General features: G+C 38.5%; 1 protein-coding gene across 1 annotated transcript in view; it reads left to right on the forward strand.

The window, feature by feature from the left end:
• Positions 1 to 23,536, forward strand: part of TPH2 (tryptophan hydroxylase 2) — a 50,524-nt gene extending 26,988 nt beyond the window's left edge. The window contains exons 9-11 of the mRNA XM_002192425.7: positions 14,628 to 14,723; positions 22,852 to 22,985; positions 23,102 to 23,536. Coding sequence (XP_002192461.2) covers positions 14,628 to 14,723; positions 22,852 to 22,985; positions 23,102 to 23,276 — 405 coding nt within the window. The 3' untranslated portion in view covers positions 23,277 to 23,536. The remainder of the gene's footprint in view (positions 1 to 14,627; positions 14,724 to 22,851; positions 22,986 to 23,101) is intronic.
• Positions 23,537 to 25,248: the final 1,712 nt, after the last annotated feature.

Genomic DNA, 25,248 nt, shown 5'->3' on the forward strand with positions numbered 1-25,248 from the left:
CCACTGCTCTACTACCATTCTGTAAGTTGTGGGCTTGCTCTGAAAAATGTTCTAAAGGAATTAATAAAAAGTAATGGTCTCCATTCTTAAGGGTTTGTTTCAGCAATGCTTTCAATAAAGTAGCTGAAGCACGGAATTGAAGTCCTTCTTACATTATACATAATCAAAAAGGTGAGCAGAAAAGATAGTACATATGCCACAAAACAGGACTAAGGGGGGAAAAAAAACATCTGTAGATTCCAGGGATCAATATTTAATATTATAGAATACTGCAGTGGTCTCCTGGAGTGCATTTTTACAGTCATTCTGTCAGACATTTGTGGCCCAAGAAGAAAAATATCAGCAGAAATACTTAACTAGCTTTAAACTAGCACTGCAGATTGAAGAGTTCCATTACTGGAATTGGGAGATAATGTTCATTATTTTCTGCAGGATTTGTGGCAGTCTGCTAAGGCCTTTTTTTCTGGGTATGGAGAGTCTGTTTCCATGTTTGTATCTGCAAGAATTGCTCTGCTGGTCAGGGCCATGGCTGGTGACTTGTGTCCATCATAAATAGCTGCTTAGGGGAGATGAAAGAACAGGATGAGCATAGCTTTAAAATGTTTTCCAAGCTTCTCAACAATCAGGAACTTGAAGAGCTCTTGTTCTCACAAATGTAGTTTCTATGTATCTAATTATCTTGAAAGGATTTCTGTCTAAAGACAGCTGTTTATGTTCAAAGACATAAATATTTTTAGTACCTGCAGTAACTTTGTCAATGAGCTCTATGGCTCAACTACTCAACTATTCACTGTCTGATGAACTGTCTCATTTTGTTGCTTTTAACCTGATTCCTACTAGGTTTTTTGTATATGAAGGAGAATGATCAAATCATCCCTGGAGGCTTTCCATATGCCATCATGACTACAGAACACATCTTCTTGCTTGATTCTCTCTTTTCTTGGGTAGGAAACCAATAATTTGTTTAGTCACTCCTCATGCTATTGAGGATGTTATTCCTCCCCGAATCCTTTCCAGCTAGAACTGGAAAAGAGAAAGTATGTATCAGTCACAAGGCTGCGGAACACAGTAAATGAGCAGCTGGAATGGTAAGCTGAGTTTTGATTAAGAGTAGGACTGTGGAGTCAAGCCAGTTCTAGATGTGCTTACTGTAGAAGTGGGGACCTTTCATATCATAGGAAGACTGGACCTGGTGTTGTAGAGCTGACACAAGTTGTTGCTTAGGGATGAAAGAAATAGGCTGGATGCAGAAGGAAAGTAGGATTCAGTGGATCCATCTTGCATTGCTGTACAAGGGTGTGAGTCCCTCCAGTACGTGATCAGAAAGGGGTAGGTCAACATAGGATGCATTACTCTAGGAAAGAAACATCTTGTGCTTTATACTGGGTCCCTCAAAGCTAAGAAGGTGAAAGAAGGCTTACCTGTTACTACGAGGGTGCCCAGTTGGTCAAGTCAGTAACCTGCTTCTTGAAAGGATCTCATGTTGTCCTGACAGACAAAATCTTATGCTCACAAGTAACTAGAAAGAGTGTTGTTCTATAAACTACTTATAAATATGTATCCTTGGGTCCAGCCCTGTAATGAGGATGCTAGGTGCAAGAGAGAGCTAATTTGACTTAATTGGGAGCAGGGAAGAAATTAAAAACTTTACTGTAGAAATAATATAGTTCATTTTAGACAGGATGTGATTTATGAAGATCAAGCCCTAAGCAGTTAGAAACGCTAAAGATAAAGGCTCTATTAAAATAACAAACTGCAGCCAGAGACTGGGTTTGCTTTTATTTCTTGCAGCATTTTGTTTCCAAAAGTGGTTAGATCATAATCTGTGAGGTTACTGAACTGCAAATGCAAATTTTCATGCACACAAGTAATACATTTTGACATAGAGGTTAACAAGAGAATGGTGCAAATTTCACACAGCACTGGCTTGCTAATTACGTTTGTTTATTTTCAGAAGCAACTTCATTTTCATTAAGAAATTGCAGATTCTGCAATAGTAATCTTTGCCAGTAGTTCAATAGCTCACACTCTGAACATTTGCTCTGCTACAGTAGTAATGAAAGTGAGCCTGAAAAATAGCTTAGAAAAAGATTGTGGAATTTAAGAGTGCATGCAAGTGGCAAGCATCTTCCAATTCAGTGTTGGATCCAGTTGAGAAAGGCTGAGGAATGGTTGAAGGAGTCTATGAATTTTGATAGGATTTTTTGCACATTTGTTTTATCTTTTTACCTAGAGTTGATAAAGTATTAGCAAAAAGACATAAAGTGTCTTTTATAGAACATATGTAACCAGGAAAAAAGGAAGTATCCAACATAAGCTTCCAGTGAGCAACAATAAGACAAACATTTTGGGTAACAACTACTAACAAATCAATCGTAAGTTACAGGAATAAAGCTTTAAATATCAGGGGAACAAGAGCAATAAAGGAGAGGTTTGGAATATATTGCTGCTGCTGTTCCTGACTGCCCCTGAGCTTTCACCAGTATGTAGAAGGGAAGCGAGAATCCTGGGCTCTGTGTAGGTATTGTTCACATTGTAACACATTATTTAAGTCATTTCTACAAGACATGGACATCCTCCAGCAGCAGCACACAAGTATGTGGGTAAATGAAGGAATTTAGCATATGGCAGCTCATTTCAGGCATGTCTAGATCTTGCTTAGGAGTGAGGGAATATCTGTATGGTGGGTGCACAGATGGAGGAGTTGGCTTTACCTAAGCTTTCCATGGAGCCAGAGCCGCTGAGGAGTGCTGTGCAAAAATAGCTTTGGTGGCTGCAGGAAGGGTTCTCTTAGGGGCAGCTCCCTGAAGGCAGCTGTGTGGTTACCTGGCTGGGACTCAGTGGTGTTTGGATGGGCTAGCTCCAGGCTTCCTTTGCTCAGGGATCTGTGCATCCTGCTGCATTGTGCTGTGTAGCCATGGCCGGTACCCTGCATACCCAACCCTCATGTCAGGAGTCAGTGACCACGTCAGGAGAAGGAAGCCAGGAGATTCTATACTCAGGCAGAAACCAAAACTGTTATGTGTAATCACAGAGTCGAAGTATCACAGAATGTGTCAGGCTGGGAGGGACCGCAATGGATCATCTGGTCCAACCTCCCTGCTCAAGAAGGGTCATCCTGGATCACATTGCACAGAGTTGTGCTCCAGATGGTTTTGAATGTTTCCAGTGAGGGAGACGTCATGACCTCTCTGGGCAAAGTGTTTCAGTGCACGGCTACCCCCACAGTAAAGTTCTTCCTCATATTCAGGTGGAGCTTCCTGTGCATCAGTCTCTGCCCGTTGTCTCTTGTTGTATTGCTGGGCACCACTTAGAAGAGCCTGGAAACCTCCTCATGACACCCTGCCTTCAGGGTGTACTGATGCTGATAGACATTGACAAAGTCCCTTCTCAGTCATTTCCTTTCAGGGCTGAACAGGCTCAGCTCCCTCAGTCTCTCCTCATAAGAGAAATTCTCTTGAGTCCCTGAGTCATCTTCATAGTCTTTTGCTGAACTTGCTCCAGTAACTCCATCTCTCTCCTATACTGGGGAGCCCAAAACTAGACAACTGGACACAGCGCTCCAGATGCTGCCTCACTGATGTCCTCAAACTGTGCACTGTTATTTTTATTGTCTGGGATAGTTCAGTAAGTAATTTTGCTTCCAAAAGGACATTCATACATGTAGCTATTATGCATTACCCAAATAGTGTCGTATGGAAAGAGTCTTAAAATACACACCTGTACAGAGCTGAACAGATGCCAACTTAATGTTCACACCACAGGACTGGACATACCTCACATGTTCAGTCTAATTATCTCACCCAGTATGTTGAGTGCTTTCTTTGTGTGCACAGATTAAAGCATGGAAGTCAGACAAAATACTTCTGGCATCTGTAACTATGCTGAGGGCTCAATTCCTTAGTGCTGCAACCTCAGAAGCGGCTCTTATGCCTGTCGTCACCTTTCTATCAAATGGCATCAAAGTGCTGGATGGAATATACAGTCCCATAAATGTTTAATTGAGATACTTTTGGGTGATCTACCATCTACCAATTTTGCAAGTATAGCTTAATTTTATATTTATAAGTCCAATGCTGATGCTACAGAGGGCCTGGGGGCAAGTTTGCTGGTGCTTTCAATAAGCTAGGTCCATCAGCTAAATACTAACCTCATTTCCATGCGTACCATCTCTTAAAAGATGTGGAGTTGTATGCATACAAATGAAAGTAGAATTTGTTGCTGTAAAATTAATTTTTATCATTTACTTTCCAAACCATCTTATTTAGAAATGAGGGTTTCTGCTGGGGTTGAATTGATTCTGAAGGACGCGTAATTTTGCAGTTGTGTCTCTTCCTTTGTCCAAGCTTGTGTGGTACATCGTGCAACAAATTCTGTTAGCTACTTCTTAGAGCTAGCAGATCTTCTGAAGTTACTGCATAAAGGTTTTTGTTTTATTTGTTGATTGTATGATTTTGGAAAGTTAAAGCAAGTACTTTAAACCTGAAAGCATTGTTGAAGCCAAAGACAAGGTTACAGAGAAGGGCTTTGTGGCTGTTAATTTTGGTTGTTTTGGTTTGATGCCAGCTGTGGCTGAAATTGTTGCCGTGCAAGGTCAACAGAACTTCAACATGGTGGTGCCCTTTCAGGCATACTTTGAACAACACCTCTACACTCTTATTCTGTTAGTTTGCTTTTGCATCAGACATAGCATTACTTTAGACTGAAGAACCTTGTTTCAGTTGTTAGCTGTAGGTTTCATATATTCTATACGTTACAGAGAACTTTCTATAGATATTTACACAGATGGTGTCTACTAATAGTGCTAGATAAAGCAGTTTGAGCTCAGAACTTTTTCAAGACATGCTGGAAAGAGTGGGTACTCACAGATTATAATTTTTCCCCCTGTAAAGTGTATTACTCTTTTTTTTTTCCTAGAGATTTTTTTCCCTACCTTGAATCAATAGGCTGTAATTGTATAATTATATAGTTTGACTACATAAAAGTAACTAAAATTATAGTTTAACAAGACGTTTTACATCTCTTAAATGTAAACACCTTTCTTTATAGGATTAATTTTTCATCTTTGAATAAGCATATTAGCTTATATACAGATATATACTATACATTATATAGTATATATCATATACTATACATGTTATACAGATATATACTATACTGCAATGAATTTAGGACCTATACAAGCACAAAATTCTTGCATATCCATGGAAATCTGATCACTAGTGACAATTTTGGAGTGATCTTCACATTTGGTAGTCAGTCACCAGACCAAAAGTCACTTCCAGAAGACACTTCCAGACCAAAAATTCCTGTAAATTCCTTTGACTTTAATAGTCACAATCTCTCTGCTCACAGGTATTTGCTCAGTATATTTTTTTCCACCTTGCAGAATACATGTTCATGTGATTTGCTCTGTGTTTACACACTGATGGCAAGTAAGTCAGCGGTGACTCGGTTGACAACTCTGTGGTTATGACAGATTCATTTTACATGCCCTCACTGCTGAAAATCAGGGTGCTGCAAGAATGTGCTCAACCATACTTGAGAAAGATTTTGTTTGGGGCTGTGAAAAGCGTCTTCAATTTGGATATATTTTTAGTAGCAAAATTAATAGATATTTAAAATTTCCTGAGCTACTTTTCTTCTTTGATCTGTCTGTCAGCTTGACATGAATAGAACTTACACTTTTGTGCTTATGCCTACTATCTTTTTTGCTTCTTTTTTTGCAAAGCAGGTTGAGTTAATGCATTAAGCGTCACAAAAGCTTTTGGGAGTCCCTTGGCATTTATGTGATTAAAAGAACATTGAGTTTAAATGCAGTGTTGCTGTTTGAAACTGTGATGTTTGAAAACAAGTCAGCTATTAAATAAATTTTCAGTAAATAGATACAAGAACTTAATTTTCTTCTTAAAATGTTTAGAAAATTAGTATGGATGTTAATAATTTTGGAATAAAGTCCTAACTCTGTTTTGCTCTTCAGAAATAAATTTGAAATTAGCATGACTGTGAAGAAATAGTGCATTTTTGCCTTGAAATCAGAATTCTAAAATTTCACTGGCCAGTTGTCCCTGCCTCTTCTCTCAATGTGTTTTTGCCCCCACAGTTACAGAACTTGAGAAAGGTCTGATATCCTTTCAGCCCCAGGAGGATGCTCTCCTTTCTGAAGATATAGCCTCCCCTCATTAGTAGATACTTTAGGAGTTTTGCAGCTGATCATGTACACAAGAAGTTCATACCCCTCCTTGGCTAAAATGACATGGGAGGCTCAGGGGCTCTCCTGCATCACTCCCTGCAGTACAACTGTCACAGGCAGTAATTGGCCAGGCAATTAGTGGGGACACAGCCTGCTTCAGGGAATGGCATCAGGAGAAGCACCACACGATCCTGGTGCCCTCCCCAGGGGAATACCTGTTAGGCAGGACACCAGGGGTCCGTCTCTGGGCTGGCCCAGGGCAGCTTCTAAAGAGGCCTCACAGCTCAGAGTAATGAATTCTGACAGTGGACTGGCACAGGGCAGTGGTTCAGTAAACTCCTTGCTTACAAGAAAGTGAAGGTAGCCTGTGCTGTGATTAGTTGCTTCACCTTTGCGACTTGATAATCTCTGGATTTTCTTAGCCAGTCTGTCTAAAGCTTTTCCCAGGATAAGTGGAAGAGAGTCCTGTGCCAGTTTCCCCTTTCGCAGTTTACTTGGAGCATTGCAGCATTTTCAAAAAGATGAACTCTGCCTCCCCATCCTGAAGAGTATTTCATGGAGTGCTTCAAGTTTATGCTTTCTTTTCTGAGTCGCCTGCTTAGCATGCTTGCCTTGGAGTGGAAGATGGCCTTTTTAGAGAAAGACAAAAAAAATTGGACTGGTGCTGAAGTCTACAGGTAATTGTGGTAAATATGTCCTGAGGACTAAGCTAGGCTTTTGTATATATTCTGGCTCTGGATGCTGGGGGGGAGAAAAATGTCTGAGGTGGTTCTTTTCTATTCTCTGGATATTCTTCTAAGCAAGGCAGTTCACAATTTGGGGTAACAATCCTAGGGTCAATGACCCACAAAATGAGTATGCTGTCAGGCAAAGGATAGACAAATTATCTCTTTGTATGTGTATTTGTTTCAATTTTTCTTTCACTTTTGTGATGCCTCCTGTCATTGTTCAAGTCTCTGGGTCTTTGCTGGAGGAATCATACTCTCCAAGCTGTAGCATAAGCCACAAGGCTGAGGAGAGCACTGTGGAGTGCTAGCCTTTGCCCCGTACCCTAGCAAATCAGGGCCGTTCTTGATTTGATAGATTGTGTTAGTGCCAAGTTCTCATCTGTAAGAGAAGCAGGACAAAGAGGTGTAAAATAGGAATGGAAAAGCTATAAAGAGAGTCCCTTATTGCAGCCTGTGAATTTTGAAGAATCTTAATTAACCAAGTGTGTCATATGAGGCAGCATAGACTAAAGGGTGTGGTTGAACAGTAATGATATGCTCAGCTTTTTTTTTTTTAAGTTTACTTTCAGAGGACTCCGTCTCATGTAGTGCCAGCTAAATGTCAAAAAACCTCACTGTCCCTGTTATGTTACCTGTGTGAAATCTCTGGATGACTGAAATTTGAACCAACAGCTTGAAAAAGAAATGAGCGAATACTCTCTTCAGCTAAAATACGGAGCACTGAATGTGAATTCGTGTTATATGTTATCAAATAAAGTGGAAAGGAAATAGCTCATTATTGCACATAACTTTTTCTTAGTAACTCCACATGAAATTAATAAACCTTAAACCCCCAGGTTTTAGAAGTTGTTCTAGATAAGAGTCAAATGACAGGGAAGGGGAAATAGGAAGGGCAAAGCATTAGGGCTTCAATGACATGTTTAACAATTATCTAAGCAGCAGTTTCTAGTTTCAGTGATCTCATCTTCTTAGCTGCATATTAAGCTTCAGCACTGTTAGTTAATTATGTTGAAAAAAACAGGAGTTCTTTTTCTGGCAGTGTTGAGCAAGTGTGCTTTTTGGGGCATTGATTTTTTGCACCATCTCTGTGACCACTAGCTTTGGTGGGAGGGAATTTCTCCTTTGCCAACAAACACCAGACTTTCTGTGTAAGTGTTGAAGTTCCTGATTCTTTACCCCCAAAGAGCTCCAAGGGTTTTCAACTGAGATAAAATGAGTGGGCTGGACAGACATCATCTTTGCATAGAGCAAACCTAAATTCAGATTTTTCTGAAGTACTTCAAACATGGCGTGGCATATTATGTGACTTCAGCTGTGTGGGAACTAACTTCTTTTGCAACATCAGAAAAATCCTAGAAGTGCTTCATCCTCCTCTCTATCTGCTTGTTCTTTAAAGTAGCAAGAGGGTCTCCATGTGAGAATGAACAACAGAAATAGTCTCACAAGAGACACAAAATTGTTAGTAGGAGTGTTCTCCAGGTCTTATTCTGGAAGTCATATTGCATCTGCAAGGTTGGCAGCTGCCATACACACATTGTCTTGTCTTGGCTGGGCTCCCCAGTCTTGTAGGTATAGTGTTACCTCTTTACTTGTGCAGCTTGAGGTACATTTTCTGCTCCCTAACAAATGCATGATGATAATTTTATTTTGGCTACCATTATGAGTTTTTCTGCAGAAACACCTGGAAAAGCAAGCATAATTTCAAAATATTCACGAGGGGTTAAGCCTTCCTGAGCTCACTACAGGCCATGCTTTCTCTGAGCACTTCAAGCCTTGCATTAGAGGAATTTGCATGTAGTGGTACTGTGTGCTGTGACTGTCAACAGAAACGTGAAGGCTGCTGTGTGTCTGCCCAGAGTGCTCTAATGAGCAGCACCACATCTACTCAAACTATTGTTTATAAAGAGATTGTTTCAAGCATTCACCCTTAGTGAAAGGTCTCAATGAGAAGAAGTGAGATGAGGGGAAAAAGGAGGCTATTGTTAAATATATTCACTTTGCAATCCCTGAAGGAAACCTCATTTCACTGAGCCTAAATGCTTTTCAAAGTGGCAGACTAAAAAAAAAAAATCTTAAAGAAGGTAAATCTGAAGAATTAAACTTTGTTATTTTATTTAGGAATGCTGTTGGTTGTGAATAGGGTCACTGCCTTTGTTGGAAGTAAGTGAATCACCTATAATGAGACTTGGCTATCGAATTTTACTCCTCTGCTTTTGATCTATTCACAAGCTCATCATGAGATTTATTTGTTGTTCAAAAATCTCCCTGCATTTCTGCTCAATAATGTTCCCGCATGAATAGCTGTCAAATAGCTGGTATTGCTTGAGGTCTGGGCTCCAACACTGGGCTGTATTGGCTAGTTGCCTGGGTTACCTTTGTTGCATCTATCTGTTTCTTGTAGCAGAGCATTCCTGATACTACTCAACACACTGTGAATTTTGAATAATTCAGTCAAATGTGAAATGCCAGCTGTGTTTTGGGTTTTTTTGTGACTACTGATGTTTTAGAGATTGAAAAATAAGCAACTATTCAAAAATTTATTTGCACCAGCTCTGAATGAAGAAAGACAGCACAAATAAGAGTCACATATATTTCTGAGTTGAGAGTTGCTTGTAATTTGAGCACCTTTTACACGGGGAATGAAAACACTTTTATTTCATTAATTCTTAGGATTAATTTCTAAAAATGGGATTTAAAAAAGTCTTTCAGTGGTATATAATTATTTATTTATGAGATAATTACAACTATATGAGAGATTTAATCTCTCGGTGAATATTTTTAGGCCAAAAATACCAAAGGACTCCTAATGAAAATTAATCTTTGCATATTGTGTACATATCACACACATTTGAATTGAGTGGTCCTTTCAAATATCCTTTGAAAACTGAAATCTTGTAGAAACAAGGTAAATATATTTTCTTAAGGATGTTTATTTGGTGCTGGTCTTTCAAGTACTTACATGTATTAATAGTTCTATTGTCTTCAGGGCAACAAATTTTATATACATATAAAGGGATTTTAAAAGCTATTTAAAATTAAAGCTATTACACATCAGCTTGGGGCTGTAGGCCCATGATATTGGCAGTTCATGTAGTGGTGAGTCTTCTGCCCATGTATCAGGATTGCAGTCATGCTATTACACAATCTCTCATTCTTCCTCCCTTGTGGCAGGGAGCACAAGTGAATTAGCTCTTAACATGCTTGGTGTTCTCAGGACTCACCCTGGCAACATTTTCCTAAGGTACTTTCAGAAAACAGATAAAATCTCATGCTATGCTTTATGCTGAAAATTGCCAAGTGACGCAAGTATCAGTCTCTAGCTATACCATAAGAAAATTAAACGAAGTGGAATGGCTTGAAAGGCCTTTTTATTAACAAGTCAGATTTTCTACTACTGACTCTGTGGCACTAGGACTCAACACTATGCACAAGTTCTTTGCACAGGTCCCAAGAGGGAGATTCTCAAATGCAAAATGATGTGGTGTGAGAAGGGATTTTCAAAGGCTTAGAAACCAGACAGGTGAGGAGAATTGAGCCTATCAGACCTTTTTTCCTGCCTTTGAAAATATCTAAGCATCCTCGAATAATGATTTTTTCTGTTAGCTGTCATAGCTGTCACTGATTTTTTCTTTTTCTTGTGGTAGTCCAGTTTATAATGCAGGGCAGTATCTGAATACAAAGAAGAGACACTCTATTTACCCTGGAGACCAGGTTTGGAGTTTGCCAAGGCTTGATGTTCTCTATATCTTTCCTATCAATAGCAGGACAACTGATCTGACTCCTAAAATCACGTATACACTTGGCCAGATAAGCCACCCCAGTATTTTGTCTCTGACCCAGGCAATTGCAGAAGTCTGCAGGACAGAGTGTTGAAAGCTGTACGGTAGTATCTTCTTGATATACTGCTTTACTTGCCAATGACTTTTGATTCAAGGGCTCTGAAGGAAGAAATCTGCTATATTAGTATTTTATAGCCCTTAAGTGGATTTTCTTCCATGCATCTGTTGAATAATTTTGAACCCATTAGATAATGTTTCATGAGCATGACTGTAAAGTATCCTTCATATATTTTTGAATAAATAAGAGAAATAGAATTAAGGGATACTGAAGACAATCTTGTGCTCCTGGCACAGTCTTGATTGATGTCTCTTGGTATAAAAATTCTTTCTAATCCTTCATTTGGCATTTTGATTCTTCATCTCATTTTGCTAATTTGACTAACAAAGCAGCATTTTACTGTAAGGGTCTTTGAGAACTTCAGAATTTATACAACATGGATAGCCACCTTTCCTACTTCAAGAGTCTATCTATAATTGTAGCAAATACACACTTCACCCCAAAGGTGAGGTGAACCTGAAAATAAAGTACAGATATTGCTGTAGTTTGTAGAGGAACCAAATATCTGGGGCCACAGTCTAGGGAGTATGTCAAAGACAAGTCCAAGATTTCAAATCAGAGCAGGAGAGCCAGGATGACCCTGTTTGTGCCTGTATTCACCAGCCTACATTTAACAGCAGTATAATAATCAACTTTGTCTTCAGGTGAGGCTTCAAAAAATGTATTCGTCTCACTAGCCACTTCTTTGTTCAGTCATTCCTACTCCAGTGTGCTTATCCTCTGTGTAATATAGAATATCACAACTGTAGTTTACCATACAAAGAGATGCATTTACTGGGGTATCTATGTGTGTGGTCTATAAAAAGTGTCACTTTATAGTTAATATTTAAACTACTTATCAGTATGCCTCCATGTTTGTAGGCTTGGGAACACAACATAGCAAAGCAAACTCTAGTGCACTGAGCCACCTTTGCACGCCTGAGTAGACGTGTGGGGGGAATCCTGTATTGCTGAGTACCGATCTGAAGATGGCAGCATTGGGTGAGCTATGCACTTCCTTGGCTAAGCAGGGCACTCTTAAATACAAGACTGTAGCTGTTGCATGTGGCAAATTTATAAATCAGCTTGTAATTTGAAAGGCTTTTCTTAATGCTACAGTTTGATATCACAAGTTAGTCGTAGGCAAACATATTGCCATTTATGTGTTTTATTTTAGTTAGTTATACTGAGAGTTCAAGTCCTATAAATAGTAAAGATTGGGTCTCACCAGCAAGCATTAGCTCATAAATATGACTCCCTTTTATTACAGTGACAATAATAATAATTTTTGATCCAATGTAAAAGAAGCTCCGTCTTTAAGTACTATTTATCCATCAAGGAGGAAGTGGAATCAAGTCCTACCTGTCTTGTGGATACTGCTCACCCTGGACATCAGGGATTGCTCTCTCTGGTGCCTATGTTAGCTCCTCTGCCTTCTGTGGTTTCCAGCCCCCGGAGTGCACATCCTCAGAGGAGTGGAGAACATTTCTCCTCCTTCCCTCTGCTGGCCCTATAGATTCCTAAGTGGGCATTTGACTTTCTCCTGGGAACAGCATGACGTCGGTTTGATCTTCTTCAGCCTAAGAAAGGTCAATAGTAGAGGTGCCCCACATGTGGGGGCTAAGTGCTGCTCTTTCAGAGCTAAAACATACAAACACCAGACTCCTTTTTAGCTGCTGTTGGAAAAATGAAAATAATCATGATCACTGTGTTTTATCAGAAGTCAAATCCTGCTGTATGTCTATCAGAATGTTAATGTTAGCAACGTAAGAACTACTACCTGATAGATTCCTTTAAGGAGCTCTGAGGAAGAGGGGGACAAATTCAAAGATGTTAGTAGGATTTAAGTGTAAAGCTGAGCAGTTAGTTTCTAACTGTGTCAGCATGTATACAAACAGGACTGTGGTCTATTGATAGCTCTTCTGGCAAAATATTTAGGCAGGGAAGCCAAGTTTGTACTCTTTGTGATAGGTCTCTCAGCTTCACTCATTACTTCTGTGATGCCTTTGTCGTTTTGTGTTATTGGCTGTTTGTCCCTGAGACAATAGTTTTGGAAACCAGTTGTCTTGCCTGCCTCCTAAGTGGTGACATCAGCTCACTGGATGTACTGAAAAATTTTATGCTAGCTTGATTTGCCTGAGTCAATAGCAAAGCCAGAGTTGGAAATTTGATATTTTGGGTTTGTTTCTTTGTTTTGTTTTATTTTATGATGTTGTGCTTTCACCTCCCTTTCTGGATATCTGTGCATTTGACTACTGGATGGAATCAGACTTGAGACGTTTGAAGTCTCTGCCACTGGTTCCTCCTTCTCAGCTGACTGAGCAGGTTTGGATCAGACATGGGGCTCATGTTTTTATTATTTTTTTTATTATACCCATCTACATAATGCTATGATGTATGAATCACTAGCTGTACAGAAACTTTTATGAGGCTAAGCAATTAATAATTTCTGAATTTCTAGAGATTGGTTGAACTTAAAAGAGCTGTTAATTTCTGGTCTTCTATATTTAATATGATACCCAGTCTGGAAGAGTTGGGAGTTAAGGAGGAAGTGATTGGAAAAAACCCCAACATTGTGTTGGGATGTATTCTGAAGTTATTTTAAAAAATAAAATTTAGTAAAAAATATTGGATAATTTTTTTATCCTAAATTCATTTCTCCTGCAAAGACATGTAAATCTTTTAGGTTCAGTGGAGTTATGCCCCTTTGCACAAATCCTAAACTTGTGAGATGATTTAATAAACACAAACTATATATGTGTGTATATATATACATATCCCTATATAAACATATATAGGGATATGTGTATATATGTGTGCAATATTTTTGGATAACTTAGAACTCAACTTCCTAAAACCTTCATATGTAGAAATAGTTACTATCTTAATCTTAACTGTTTGATCTAATATAAAAAAGCATATGATGTGTTGTAAAAAAACCAAAGTAAAATTCAGTGCCATAGGAGCAGAAATGACTGTGATCATTAGCATTTAGTGGACAGTGGCTGTCAGCGCTTCTTATGATTTTCCTAACATTTAACTTTGTTAGCTGGGTACAGCAAAGTTAGATACAATACTGTTATGTTGATTTAACAGACCTCTTTTCACAGCTTGTCATCAGTTTTACAGGTCAGACACATTACCTGATAGAATGTAGACCTAAAAAACAATTGTTATTGTTCAAGTGAATTGTTTGGTCATGTGAATTCATTTGACTGAATGTAATTTTCTTTCTGCAATTTAAGAAGCCAAATGCCATATTTCCTCTTTATTTATGACAGAATAAAATCTAGTGAAGACTAAGGCCTCAACTCAAGAAGGCTCTTAGGCACATACATATAAGTAAATTTATTCTAGCTCAAGACAACTCAAGTGTGTTTCAGACTTTAAAGTGATATCAGCTTGAGCTTAATATGGAGTGCTCTTAACTACATCTTAGAAATCTTCAGATATTCTTAGACAGTCAGACCAACTACCTTGCAGGATTTTGTTTTAAGGCATCTCATTTATTTCTGAAGGTTTCAAAAACCTCTCTAGGTTACCATCAGCACCTTTGATACTTAAAAATGATCTTGCTTGTCTGTTTCTAACTGTCCATTCCTGTATACCCAGACAAAGAACAAAATCCCAAATTTTTGTGCAAAGCTTCCTTACTGCTGAACATGACATTTAAATTACTTAGCAGTAATAATATACATAATCTGAGGTTATATTCAAAGTAGGTAATTCTAAAGAAGTGAGACAGGCAAGCGAATGTGGTACTGATTGTTATTGCTGAAGTGCCTGTTTGCAACTACACTATTTGTACTGAATATCTGTATCTTTTACAGTGCTATTTCTTTACGATTGAATTTGGCCTTTGCAAGCAAGAAGGACAACTGCGTGCTTATGGGGCAGGACTTCTGTCTTCTATTGGAGAGTTAAAGGTATGTACCCTTAAAGCATAGCATAATTTTAATCTTAACAAAAAAAAGTTGATATAAATATATTGACTTTCAAATAACAGTTAAAATTCTCAAGATAAAAAGCTTGTATTTAAAATATGGTATTGACCTAAAAGCTTTGTTTGAAATATCAGCTGGCACTTGAAGCATGAAATGGACTTGTAAGGCCCAAAGTACCAAAGCAACTATAAACTAAAAAACTGATTTCTGTTTGAATTTTCATTTCTTGTCAAAGGAGGTTCAAGGGTTCTAACAGGTAAGAGTGCCTTGGGCTCTAAAAGCTTTGTTTGGGTAAGGAGCACATATTTTTAATACCCACAAAAAAAGTGCTAGAAATCAGATATGATTCTAAGTAATCCAGTGTACTTGAGTGGATTCATTATTGATGTGAAAAGAACAACATTCATTAAGGTCCCGATTCAGTAAATTAATCATATTTAAAATTAAGGAATGCATATTAACTCACTTGAACTTGCCTATGTTACAATATATAGAGCCCTGTTCTTTTAAGGGTGAAAGTGTTTAACCTTGCATGGTGTGAGTAGTTGAAGTGGATCATTTATTGCCTCTTTTAATGCCTAGAAAACATGGGAAACAGGCAAAAGGTATTTTGTCACAGCTGTGGTATTTTCAGACATAATACATCTCTCAGTTAGTAAGCAAGATGGGAGGGAAGATTAAACTGAGTGAAGAGTACCATCTTCAGAGACCCAAATGAACTCTTGGTGGCTTTGCAGGTAAACATTTGGAATTAGAAAGCATATATGGAAAAGTATTGAAAACTATTTCTATATCCATTGTTTATTTGTGTTTAAACATCTCCCCACCCTTCTGGGCTGGCTTTCAGTGAGCTACTTGGCAGTTTAATAGAAGCATCTCAGTCTCTTTTTGCTTTTTGTTTTACCTCTAACTGTGAATATTTGTGGTGAAGCTCATTAGTAAACTGCTATACTTCCATTAGTAAAAAATGTTGAAGAAAATTACCTTCTCTAGTATTTTTATTTTGATTGCATTAGAGTTGCTCTCAGTTCTGTGCATACTCCAGCCACAGAAATATTCTGTATCTGTCTGGCAATATTTTATACTCACAGTGCAAAGATGTTTGAATGAAAAGAGATGAAGATGCTCCACTTGTTTTCCTTTGGCTCAGCAACATTCAGTGCTAAGCCCCAAACTCTGCAGGATTCTGTAAAGAATCAGGCCTTTTATTTGAACTAATAGTTAAGGTCGCTACGTGATGACCCTGAAGATACCTACCATATAATTTACAAAATCTAAGGGCATAAAAAAGAAGAAACGAATAGTCAAGAACATAATAAATCTTCTACCATCAATGTCATAAACAAATGCATTATTCTTGTCAAGTCTGCATATTTGGTACCACATATTTGTGACCCCAGACCTGGGTTCTTTGCTCAGCAGTAAACACAGAGTATAGACACGAGAAATAATCCTTTTGAAAAGCAATGTTAAAAGCTAAATAATCTGACATTAACAGATTATATTGATCTGCTACAGTGTTATGGCCAGATATATACCATAATGATTTTGTTGTGAGTCAATATTATATACTTTTCTGTTACACTATGTATGTATTTTGTAGATATGATGCCAGAAGGGACTCCTAGATCATCTGATTTGACTTCTTGTGTATCATAAGATACTAAATTTCACCAGCTCTTGCATATATTGATCTTAAGTAAGAAATTTCCATTACTGATAAACTAAGCACTTGTGTGCTGTGGGAACAGAACAGCACCATACCACAAGTAGATATAGTCTCCATGAAGGGACTGATAAAGTGACAAATATTCAAAAAGTCTGTGGAAGTGTGCTCCAGGGTAGAAAAGAAAGTAAAAGTTAAGGGAAAAAATGTGAAAATCTACTAAGTTTTCTGATAAAATGACCATGGGAGAAGCTATTTCTAGACCACAATCCTGCCATGAATGTGCTTCTTCTCAGCAAAATATTATTAGGGAGGTGCTTGGGAAGGAGAATGTCTGGGCACTGTTGTGGTGGGCACCACATATGGTGGGCACCATATGTGCCAGCATATATGGGCACTATACTGTGAGAATGTCACTCTCACAGTAGGGAGTGACAAGCCATTGTCACTCTCTACTGTTTCTTGGGAAAACAGTCTCCCTCCTAGCACCTACTGGGAGGACAAATTTCTTCCTTGACCTGAAGGAAGGTCATGCTAATAGATTGTTGTTGAGATCCTGATTGTAACTGAAATCCTTATTGATGGCAGCAATTGCTCTGAAAATGGTGAGAACAATGCTGGCTATTTCAGTGGTGAGTGGGGATGAGTAGGAGCCCCAGACTGCATGGCCATGATGTCTCCGTAATGTGTGCGACACTGGTACTTCTCACGATGTCAGAGTGAAGACATCCTTCCAGAAATAACTTCTGCCATGCTTTAGACAGGGATGGCTATGGCCCATAGATGTTCAAATACTTATGTATCCCTGCCACGAGGAAGGCCGATATTGAAATGTTGAGTTTTGCTACCTTGACTTTAGAGTAATAGAATAGTTTAGACTGGAAAAGTTCTCTAAGATGATCAAGTCCAATTGTCAACCCAGCACTGCCAAATATGCCAGTAGGTCACGTCCTCAAGTGCCAGATCCACACAACATTTAAACACCTCCAGGGATGGTAACTCAACCACTTTCCTGGGCAGCCTACTCCAATGTTTGGCAACCATTTCAGTGAATAATTTTTTCCTAATATCCAATCTAAACCTCCCCTGGCACAACTTGAAGACATTTCTATCCCCCTATCACTTTTCACTTGGGAAAAGAGATCAACCCCCCACCTGGCTACAATCTCCTTGTAGGTAACTATAGAGATTGAAAAGGTCTCCCCTGAGTTCCCTTTTGTCCAGGCTAAACAAACCCAGTTCCCTCAGCTGCTCCTCATCATTGTGCTCCAGACCCTTCCCCCACTTCACTGCCCTTCTCTGGACACCCTCCAGAACATCAATGTCTTTCTTCTAGTGAGAGTCCCAAAATTGGGCAAGGACTTGAGGTATGGCCTCACCAGTGCCAAGGGACAGTCACTGCCCTGGTCCTGCTGGCCACGCTATTGCCAATACAGGCCAGGATGCTGTTGGCCTTCTTGGCCACTTGGGCACACGCTACCTCCTGGTCAGCTGTTGTTGCCTGGCACTCTCAGGTCCTTTTCTGATGTGCCACTTTCCAGCCACTCTTCGCTGCTTGGGGTTGATGGCACCCAATTGCAGAACCTGGCACTTGACCTTGTTGAACCTCAACAACTGGCCTCAGTACATCGATCCATCCTGTCCAGATCGCTCTGCAGAGCCTTCCTGTTCTCCATCAGAACAATGCTTCTGCCCAAGTTCGTGTTCTCTGCAAATTTACTGAGGGTGCCCTTGAGACTGCACAAGCATTTTTTATTAATATGTTTTTGTGAGCAAGAAGAAAAGCCTTTCTCCAACTTCTGTCCCTATCAGCTCTCTTTTCAATGCAGCAGTATGCACACAAAATAAAATGGTGGCAAATTTTATGTATAATTTGTATAAATTTCTAGAAGTATATGAGTCTATTTGTAGGGTAGAAATGGTGAGCAGCATTTGGGCTGTTTGGAGGACTGAATGACTTGTTCAGTCATCCCTGTTTCTGTATTACACTGCTCCACTTCACAAATCTGGTCAACAGCTCTAGTAACAAACAACTGTAAAAACTAGAGAAATGTGTGCACCAGGCTATCACTATAGGAATCCCTTGCAATCTTCTTCCCCACTCAGTATTTAGACCAAAAATTTCAGATAATGAAAAATGCATCTCCTTATGTGCATGCTATGAAAGCATTAAGTAAAAAAAAATTAAAAGCACAACAAAATAAGGAGAAAGAGAAGATTAAAAATGAAGCCTGGGGGGAATCGAATAATACAGTAAGTAGTTATAAAATGTTCTGCCTAATCTAGTCAGGTTAACTCTAGCTAACACTATTACACAGTATGTATTTGTGGCTTAGAGATAAGGGGGAAATAATGTACATTTCAATTATTAAAACTGTTTCTAAAAAGCAGTTCAGATGTCTTTGGAAACTTTAATCGATTTAATTTGTGTGATGCTCTCTTGAACTCTTTCATTAAAGGAGTCTCCTATCAACTTCAGTTGGCTGTAGATCAAGTCATACGTCCCTGTTGTATGCTTCTATACTGAACGGAGAGGTAGACTTAAAATCTCTCTCTCTAAATTTTTAAAGTCAAATACAGTATCCAATTGTATTATTTTGCTTTAATGATAATTTAAGAAGTGCCAGCATTAGACTGTATAACCAAAAATAATAAAATGAAAATTTGGCTCTGTTTTCTGAAGAGGATGAAGAAAACAACTGGATCCCAGATGCTAATTTTGAGACTCTTTCAATAGAGAGATTTTCTGTATTTTTCTAGACAATATATAAAACTACACTACTGAGAATTTTCTGGTAATACAGGACACTGTCATATTCAGAATATATTGTGTGGATAAGCAGGAAAACATTTAAGAGTAGGTTTTTCAAGACTCTGTGTACTCCCCCTGGGAAAACAAGGTGATAAAATCAGTACTGGCACACACACACAACTTCTCACCTGTGTTCCTATTCTTCTCTCCTGTACTTCTCAGACTGTGCAGTACTTATAACTCATCTCAAGTTTTCCACTTGCTAGCTGAAGATTTTACTTTTTGGGTTTTGTTTCATTTATTTTCTTTCTCAAAGCTGAAAAGCTCTGAGTTGTATTATTGCAATCCATTTTTATACTCAAAGGAGGAATTACAGGACCAAACTCTTTTTTCATGTGTCAGTGATAGTGGTCACTTAGGAAATGATTCACAGCTGTGCAGTGTAAATGCCTGGTGCCATCTGACATGCCACCACTGCAGAAATGTGTAAAAGGCTTCTTTAGATCCTATGCTGTATATTCCATTCTCTGTACAATGCATCAGACAGCTTAGGTCTTAGACACCTATTGTTAGGTACCTCAATCACTCTTTTAACCTTTCATCTGGCAGGGAGTGGAGGCATTTTTTAATTGTTATGCTTATTTTCAGTACAAATAATTGTCTGCTTCTTAAGCTGTCTGATACTGCTGCTTTTCCTGAGAATCAGTGATGATTAATTTTGAAGTTTCACTCCAAATTCTTATTTCTTCAACTGAAGAAGACTCACCAATAGTATTACTAGCATTACCAGTACAGTCGGTATGAATGGGCCATTAGAGACAGTTATCACAGATCCACAAGATGGTGAGATTCCCTACTTTACCAAAATCTATTTTCCATGAGTGCTAATCCTAACATCTCATTGGAGGTGGATAACATAGAGGTTTCTCATGGAGAAATACATATTGGGTACTTACTCATTTGAATTCACTAAAGAACTGAATGTCCAACCAAACCGTAAATGTATTTAAAAAACACAGGCTGGAAGCTGAAAGCTTTTGGACTCACCCAACAATTTTTTGTTGTTGTTGAGATTGTACTTCAAAATGTTGAGATTGCCAAGGACCAGCATTTTACAGTACTGTAAAGTTTCTGTTAAATGCTCTGGTCAGCTTTGAGTCAGTGTCTTGATCATTCTAGTTCATACTAGATACTTTATGGGCTCTCTGAAGGTTTGACTGCAGGCTCATTTCGATTGCTGAACTCTGGCATTGCTGGTGTCAGCATATCAACTTAATAGCAGATGTTACAGATGCCAGGCTGTGCAAGTTGAAAACACCATCCAGACTTGCAAAGATGGAAACATTGCTTTAGTAGCCATGACAACTCCTACTTGATCTAAGAGTCAAAAGAACTTGGAGGAGAGACAGGTGTCCCGGGTGGGAATTCAGCAGAATTTACACCTTTTGTTTCCAAACTACAATCCTAAGAATAACTGATCTGTTGTCACCTGATTTTGAAGGCATGTCTGAATACTTTACCCTTAGTTTACAGGGTGCACATGTGCTGCTGTCCTCATGTTCCACTCTGCAGAGTTGCTTTGTGAAACAGCAGTTCTAGTCATGTGTAACTGAACTGCGATCCAGCAAGAATCAGTCATTTCATATGGATAATCTGAGGAGAATAACTAGAAAGACTTTCTTGGAGGACATCCCCTGTGATAGCATCAGCCTTTCCTTCTCTTTAAACTCTCTTGTTTTATAAAATTAGGGCTCAGTGACTACAGCAGTTGTTCACAATGTAGGAGCCACAGGCTGGATCCTTTCTCGATGCTGATAACTTCAGTCTCAAGGACTAGGCCTGGCCTATCAGAGGCCATTAGTAAATAGAGAAATTAACACTGTCCCCCTTTCTGTGGAAACTTTCACAGTACAGGAAAGTATCCATGAGCCAGAAATAGCCAGTTCCTACAGAATCATGGCCTGTATCATCATCTTCATTCCCTGCAAGGAATCAACATCACTCAGTCCACTCAGAGTTTTGAAACTTTGTGTTTTAGACATTTGAGCCACCAAGTCTCACCTGGAAGCACAAAGGCACCTTAAGAGGAGATTTTTATCTATAGATAACCTCCCAGGGAATCTATTATAATTCCAAGTGAAAAAAGGCAAATTCATTTTGATAGAAGGAGGTAAGTGCCTTAATTTATAAGTATTCAACCACACCATGGTTCTACAAAGAGAAAGTGACAACAGGCAGAGGCCTAATAGGTGAGCGTGTTCTTGCAGTTCTTTTAGAAGAGGATGATGGTTGAGAGACCATTTTTTATATTTGTTTTCAAACCTGTTTAACTCATGGCCGGCTAGAAAAAGCAAACCTTGTGAGAAGGAAAAGATACACGTACTAAGGAAAGTTAATTCCCTGACATTTTAAGATTCCATGCATTAATTTTTCACGTATTTATTTTTGGAGAGAGAGGAGGTGGGAGGAAGAGGCTCTTGTTCCAGTTTTCTGTCCTGCTATTTGGAGACTTCAGGTTAAGAGTTAGTATGATATTTTCAGAGCTTTTCACAGGAGTTTAGGAATGAGCATAAGCAAGAGCAAGGATAAAATTTGTGGTGAATACCTTAAGGTTAATACTTTACTCCACTATAAAGAATGTCCACACAGATAGAAAGTAAAAAATCAGAAGCACCTTCAGACCTCAGGGATCTGCTTCCTCCCTGTCATTTCTTTATGCTTTTCATTCACATTCATATCTTCACTCTAGATGGATATCGGGGGAATAAAGAAAGTTGAAAGGTGACCTAAATATGCTCTGCTTCCTTACCTTATACTTCTGTAACAGAGGACTGAGAATGAAAATATGTGTGCTCTAGACGATGAGATAGATCCAAACACCAACACAAATATTCAAGTTGAAAGGGGAGCAAGAAAACATTTTCCTGGAAAATGTCTCAGTACCTGATTTTCAATTCTGAACCTCTCTTTTCTAGTGACTTGTGCAAGTCATATAAAGAAAAATGCTGATCAGAAAACTCTACTCTACATAGCAACATTTGCCTTATCTGCCCAATGTCTCTTCTTTACTTACCTACATCTGTTTAGTTATTTTTTCTTTACAGTACTATGTGAAGTATTATTGCTCAGGTTGTGTGGCAGAAGAGTAATGCATTTCATTGTCTTGCAATACATTGCTATTATTTAATAGGCTTTCAGCTATGTAGATTCACTTTCGCTGTCAGGGAAATACTATATGATTTTAACCTGGAAATGTAAAGTATAGATTACATGAATGATTAGTCAGACCCAATTTACTCACCAAGACGAAGATGAATTCTGCTAGTTAAATAAGATTTTGGGGACATATATGTTTGTAATTGTATAGATAATTTTTCAAGAATGGTTATTTGATTTGGTTTCCTTTTTCTATCTGAACATTTACATCTGTATGTGTTCATGGCAGGTGCATTTCTAATATCCTCTTTATTATTTTATTATTATGGGGAACCATCTCCCATAGTAAGAGCTTTTTAAATAACAAATTCTGTTCACTGTTCAAACTGAAAAAGCACTGTATGTAAAACAAGATGAGCTACCAGTTATGGGAAACATACAGGACAGTGATATAAAAGCTGTATATATGAACAGCTGATATAGATACACAGCATTATCAAAATCCAGTTTAACAGATTCTGTGGTGTATTTTGCAGCATGCTCTCTCTGACAAGGCCAATGTGAAAACATTCGATCCAAAGACAACCTGTTTGCAAGAATGCCTTATCACTACTTTCCAGGAAGTTTACTTTGTTTCAGAGAGTTTTGAAGAGGCCAAAGAAAAGATGAGGTAAATTATTTTCCCTGACTTAAAAATCTAATTTTCTCTTTTTTAGTGCCTGGGAAGAAAAAAAAAAAAAAAAAAAAAAAAAAAAAGAGAAGTTAATTTTCTTTTTTTCTTTTCAGGGACTTCGCCAAATCAATCAATCGTCCCTTCTCTGTGTATTTCAATCCATATACACAAAGCATTGAGATTCTGAAGGATACCAGGAGTATAGAAAATGTTGTCCAGGACCTCCGCAGTGATCTAAACACTGTATGTGATGCTTTAAGTAAAATGAACAGATATTTAGGGATTTGATATGTTTGGCACTGTGATTTGCTGTCAGTTGCTCTTTCTGTCGCCAGTTACATGAGATGGCTAAATTATCAGAGCCATCAGTTTTCCCTTTACAGCTTGGCCTGTGGCTTGCATCATTGTGTAGCTCTAACTGTAATGTACAGACAAACCAAGGCAATGCTAATTTGTAAATGAAACACGGAATGTGGCAGAATATAATCATCAATTCTTCAGCACAATGTCATGTACAAGTATAACATTAAAAATTTTCCTGGCAACAATTTGGTTTCCATAAAATTATTCACTTCAGTGTTTAAGAAATGGTATTGCTGATTTCATTAGGCCTGAGTTTATTTCTTCATTATGCCTTCCCTTCCATAAGAATCCAGAAAAAAAATTGTTTGCAACATTTTAATTTTCTTTGTAAGAAAGCATTATTTCTTTCTCTAGTGGTAAAGACATTGTTTTGTCCATATATCTGTTACAGAACTTGGTGTCTCTTGTGACTGAACACTACAATTTATGTACCAGTAGCCATCGGAGATCAGGAAGGATATGTATTGGTACTAAAAGGTCTGTGAAGATTGTACATAATTAGAACCCACAACTGACAAATGTCCAATGTGGCTGAGTAATTGCAACACACTAAAAAAAAACCTCTGACAGTTCATGCAGAAAAGTAGTTGTAGTTTACATGTGTTACCTGTGACAGTTCTGAGAGTTTCCTCTGAGATTGCTATCTGGAAATAAGAGATGAAGCAGTTGTTTTAATTTCATTGTTACATGTGAATCCAAAGTCCTTCTACATCCTTGTATGTCTTCTGCATTCCCTTGTGTCTTGAACTTATCTCCTCTTGCGTTTCAGGCGTAGTTTGCCTTTCCTCATTATTCTACATTCAACCTTGATTTGGCCATGCTTGACTGGGTCTGCACTGTGCCAGTATCAGAACATATAAAAGGATGAATATGGAAGTTGTTATTTAATTATAGCTGAGATGATTTTCAGTTACTAGAATATCTGTGGAGTGATTAAATCATAGGAACACCCAAGCTGCCTTGCTTGTATCAGATGGATGCAGGTAATGCCTGACTTAATAAAGTCTAAGCTGGCAAGCTCTGACAGAAGTACAAGCTCTGTCTGGGGAACACAGAGCAGAAATATTTGAGCCAGCTCTTATCTGGAAGTAATAATTATGCATGTCTTTCTTTTATCTGGGTTATTCTATTCTCCTATTAGCCAAGATAATGGAGAGTTGACTATATCGTGTGGACCCCTCTTAATGGAAACCACATGGCTTATGCAGATCATGTCAATAAGGGTGAAAGTGTCGCAGCTTGTCTACATATATGGAAAAGAGGCAACTATTGAAGCTGCTCTCCCAGCTGAAAGAGTCGTGCAGAGACTCTTAAATATTGCTAGCAATTTCAGCATTAAAAAGGCACCCACTTGATAGTACCAGCATATCCTCAAATAAGAGGCAATCTATAAAGATAATTTTCACAGGGATATCTGCCACCTCCTCAAAGATAACTGTGAGATAACAGAAAAAGCTTTTTCTGTGGATAGTCCTTGCTGCATTCTAATGCTGCTGTTAATAGGGTGTGGAAAAATCTCCTTTTAGATTCAACTGTGACTGCTGTTGGTACAAATGAAGAGCTGTTGAGTTATCCCATGGGGACTCACGGTGGAAGAGTTTTTAATGTCTCAACATTAGGACTGACTGTTAGCTAGCACTTACCACAAGAGGAAATGCTGGCAACCTTAGCAAGAAACTTTCTCCCTCTTTTTTCCCATGGAATTTGATGAACCCCTTGTAGCCCTTTCTGGAGGAAATGGACTGTACTGAGATTTGCTTTAACCAGTCTGAAAAAAGCATTGTGCAAGAAATAGTAGCTCTTACTTGGTTCAAGAACTGGCAAAATATTGTTGCTTACTTAAGTAAAATAAAGCCACAATAAGCAACAAAGATTCAAAACGTACAAAGTTACCGAG

The sequence above is a fragment of the Taeniopygia guttata genome, chromosome 1A (assembly GCF_048771995.1).
Source record: "Taeniopygia guttata chromosome 1A, bTaeGut7.mat, whole genome shotgun sequence".
NCBI classification, from domain to species: domain Eukaryota; kingdom Metazoa; phylum Chordata; class Aves; order Passeriformes; family Estrildidae; genus Taeniopygia; species Taeniopygia guttata.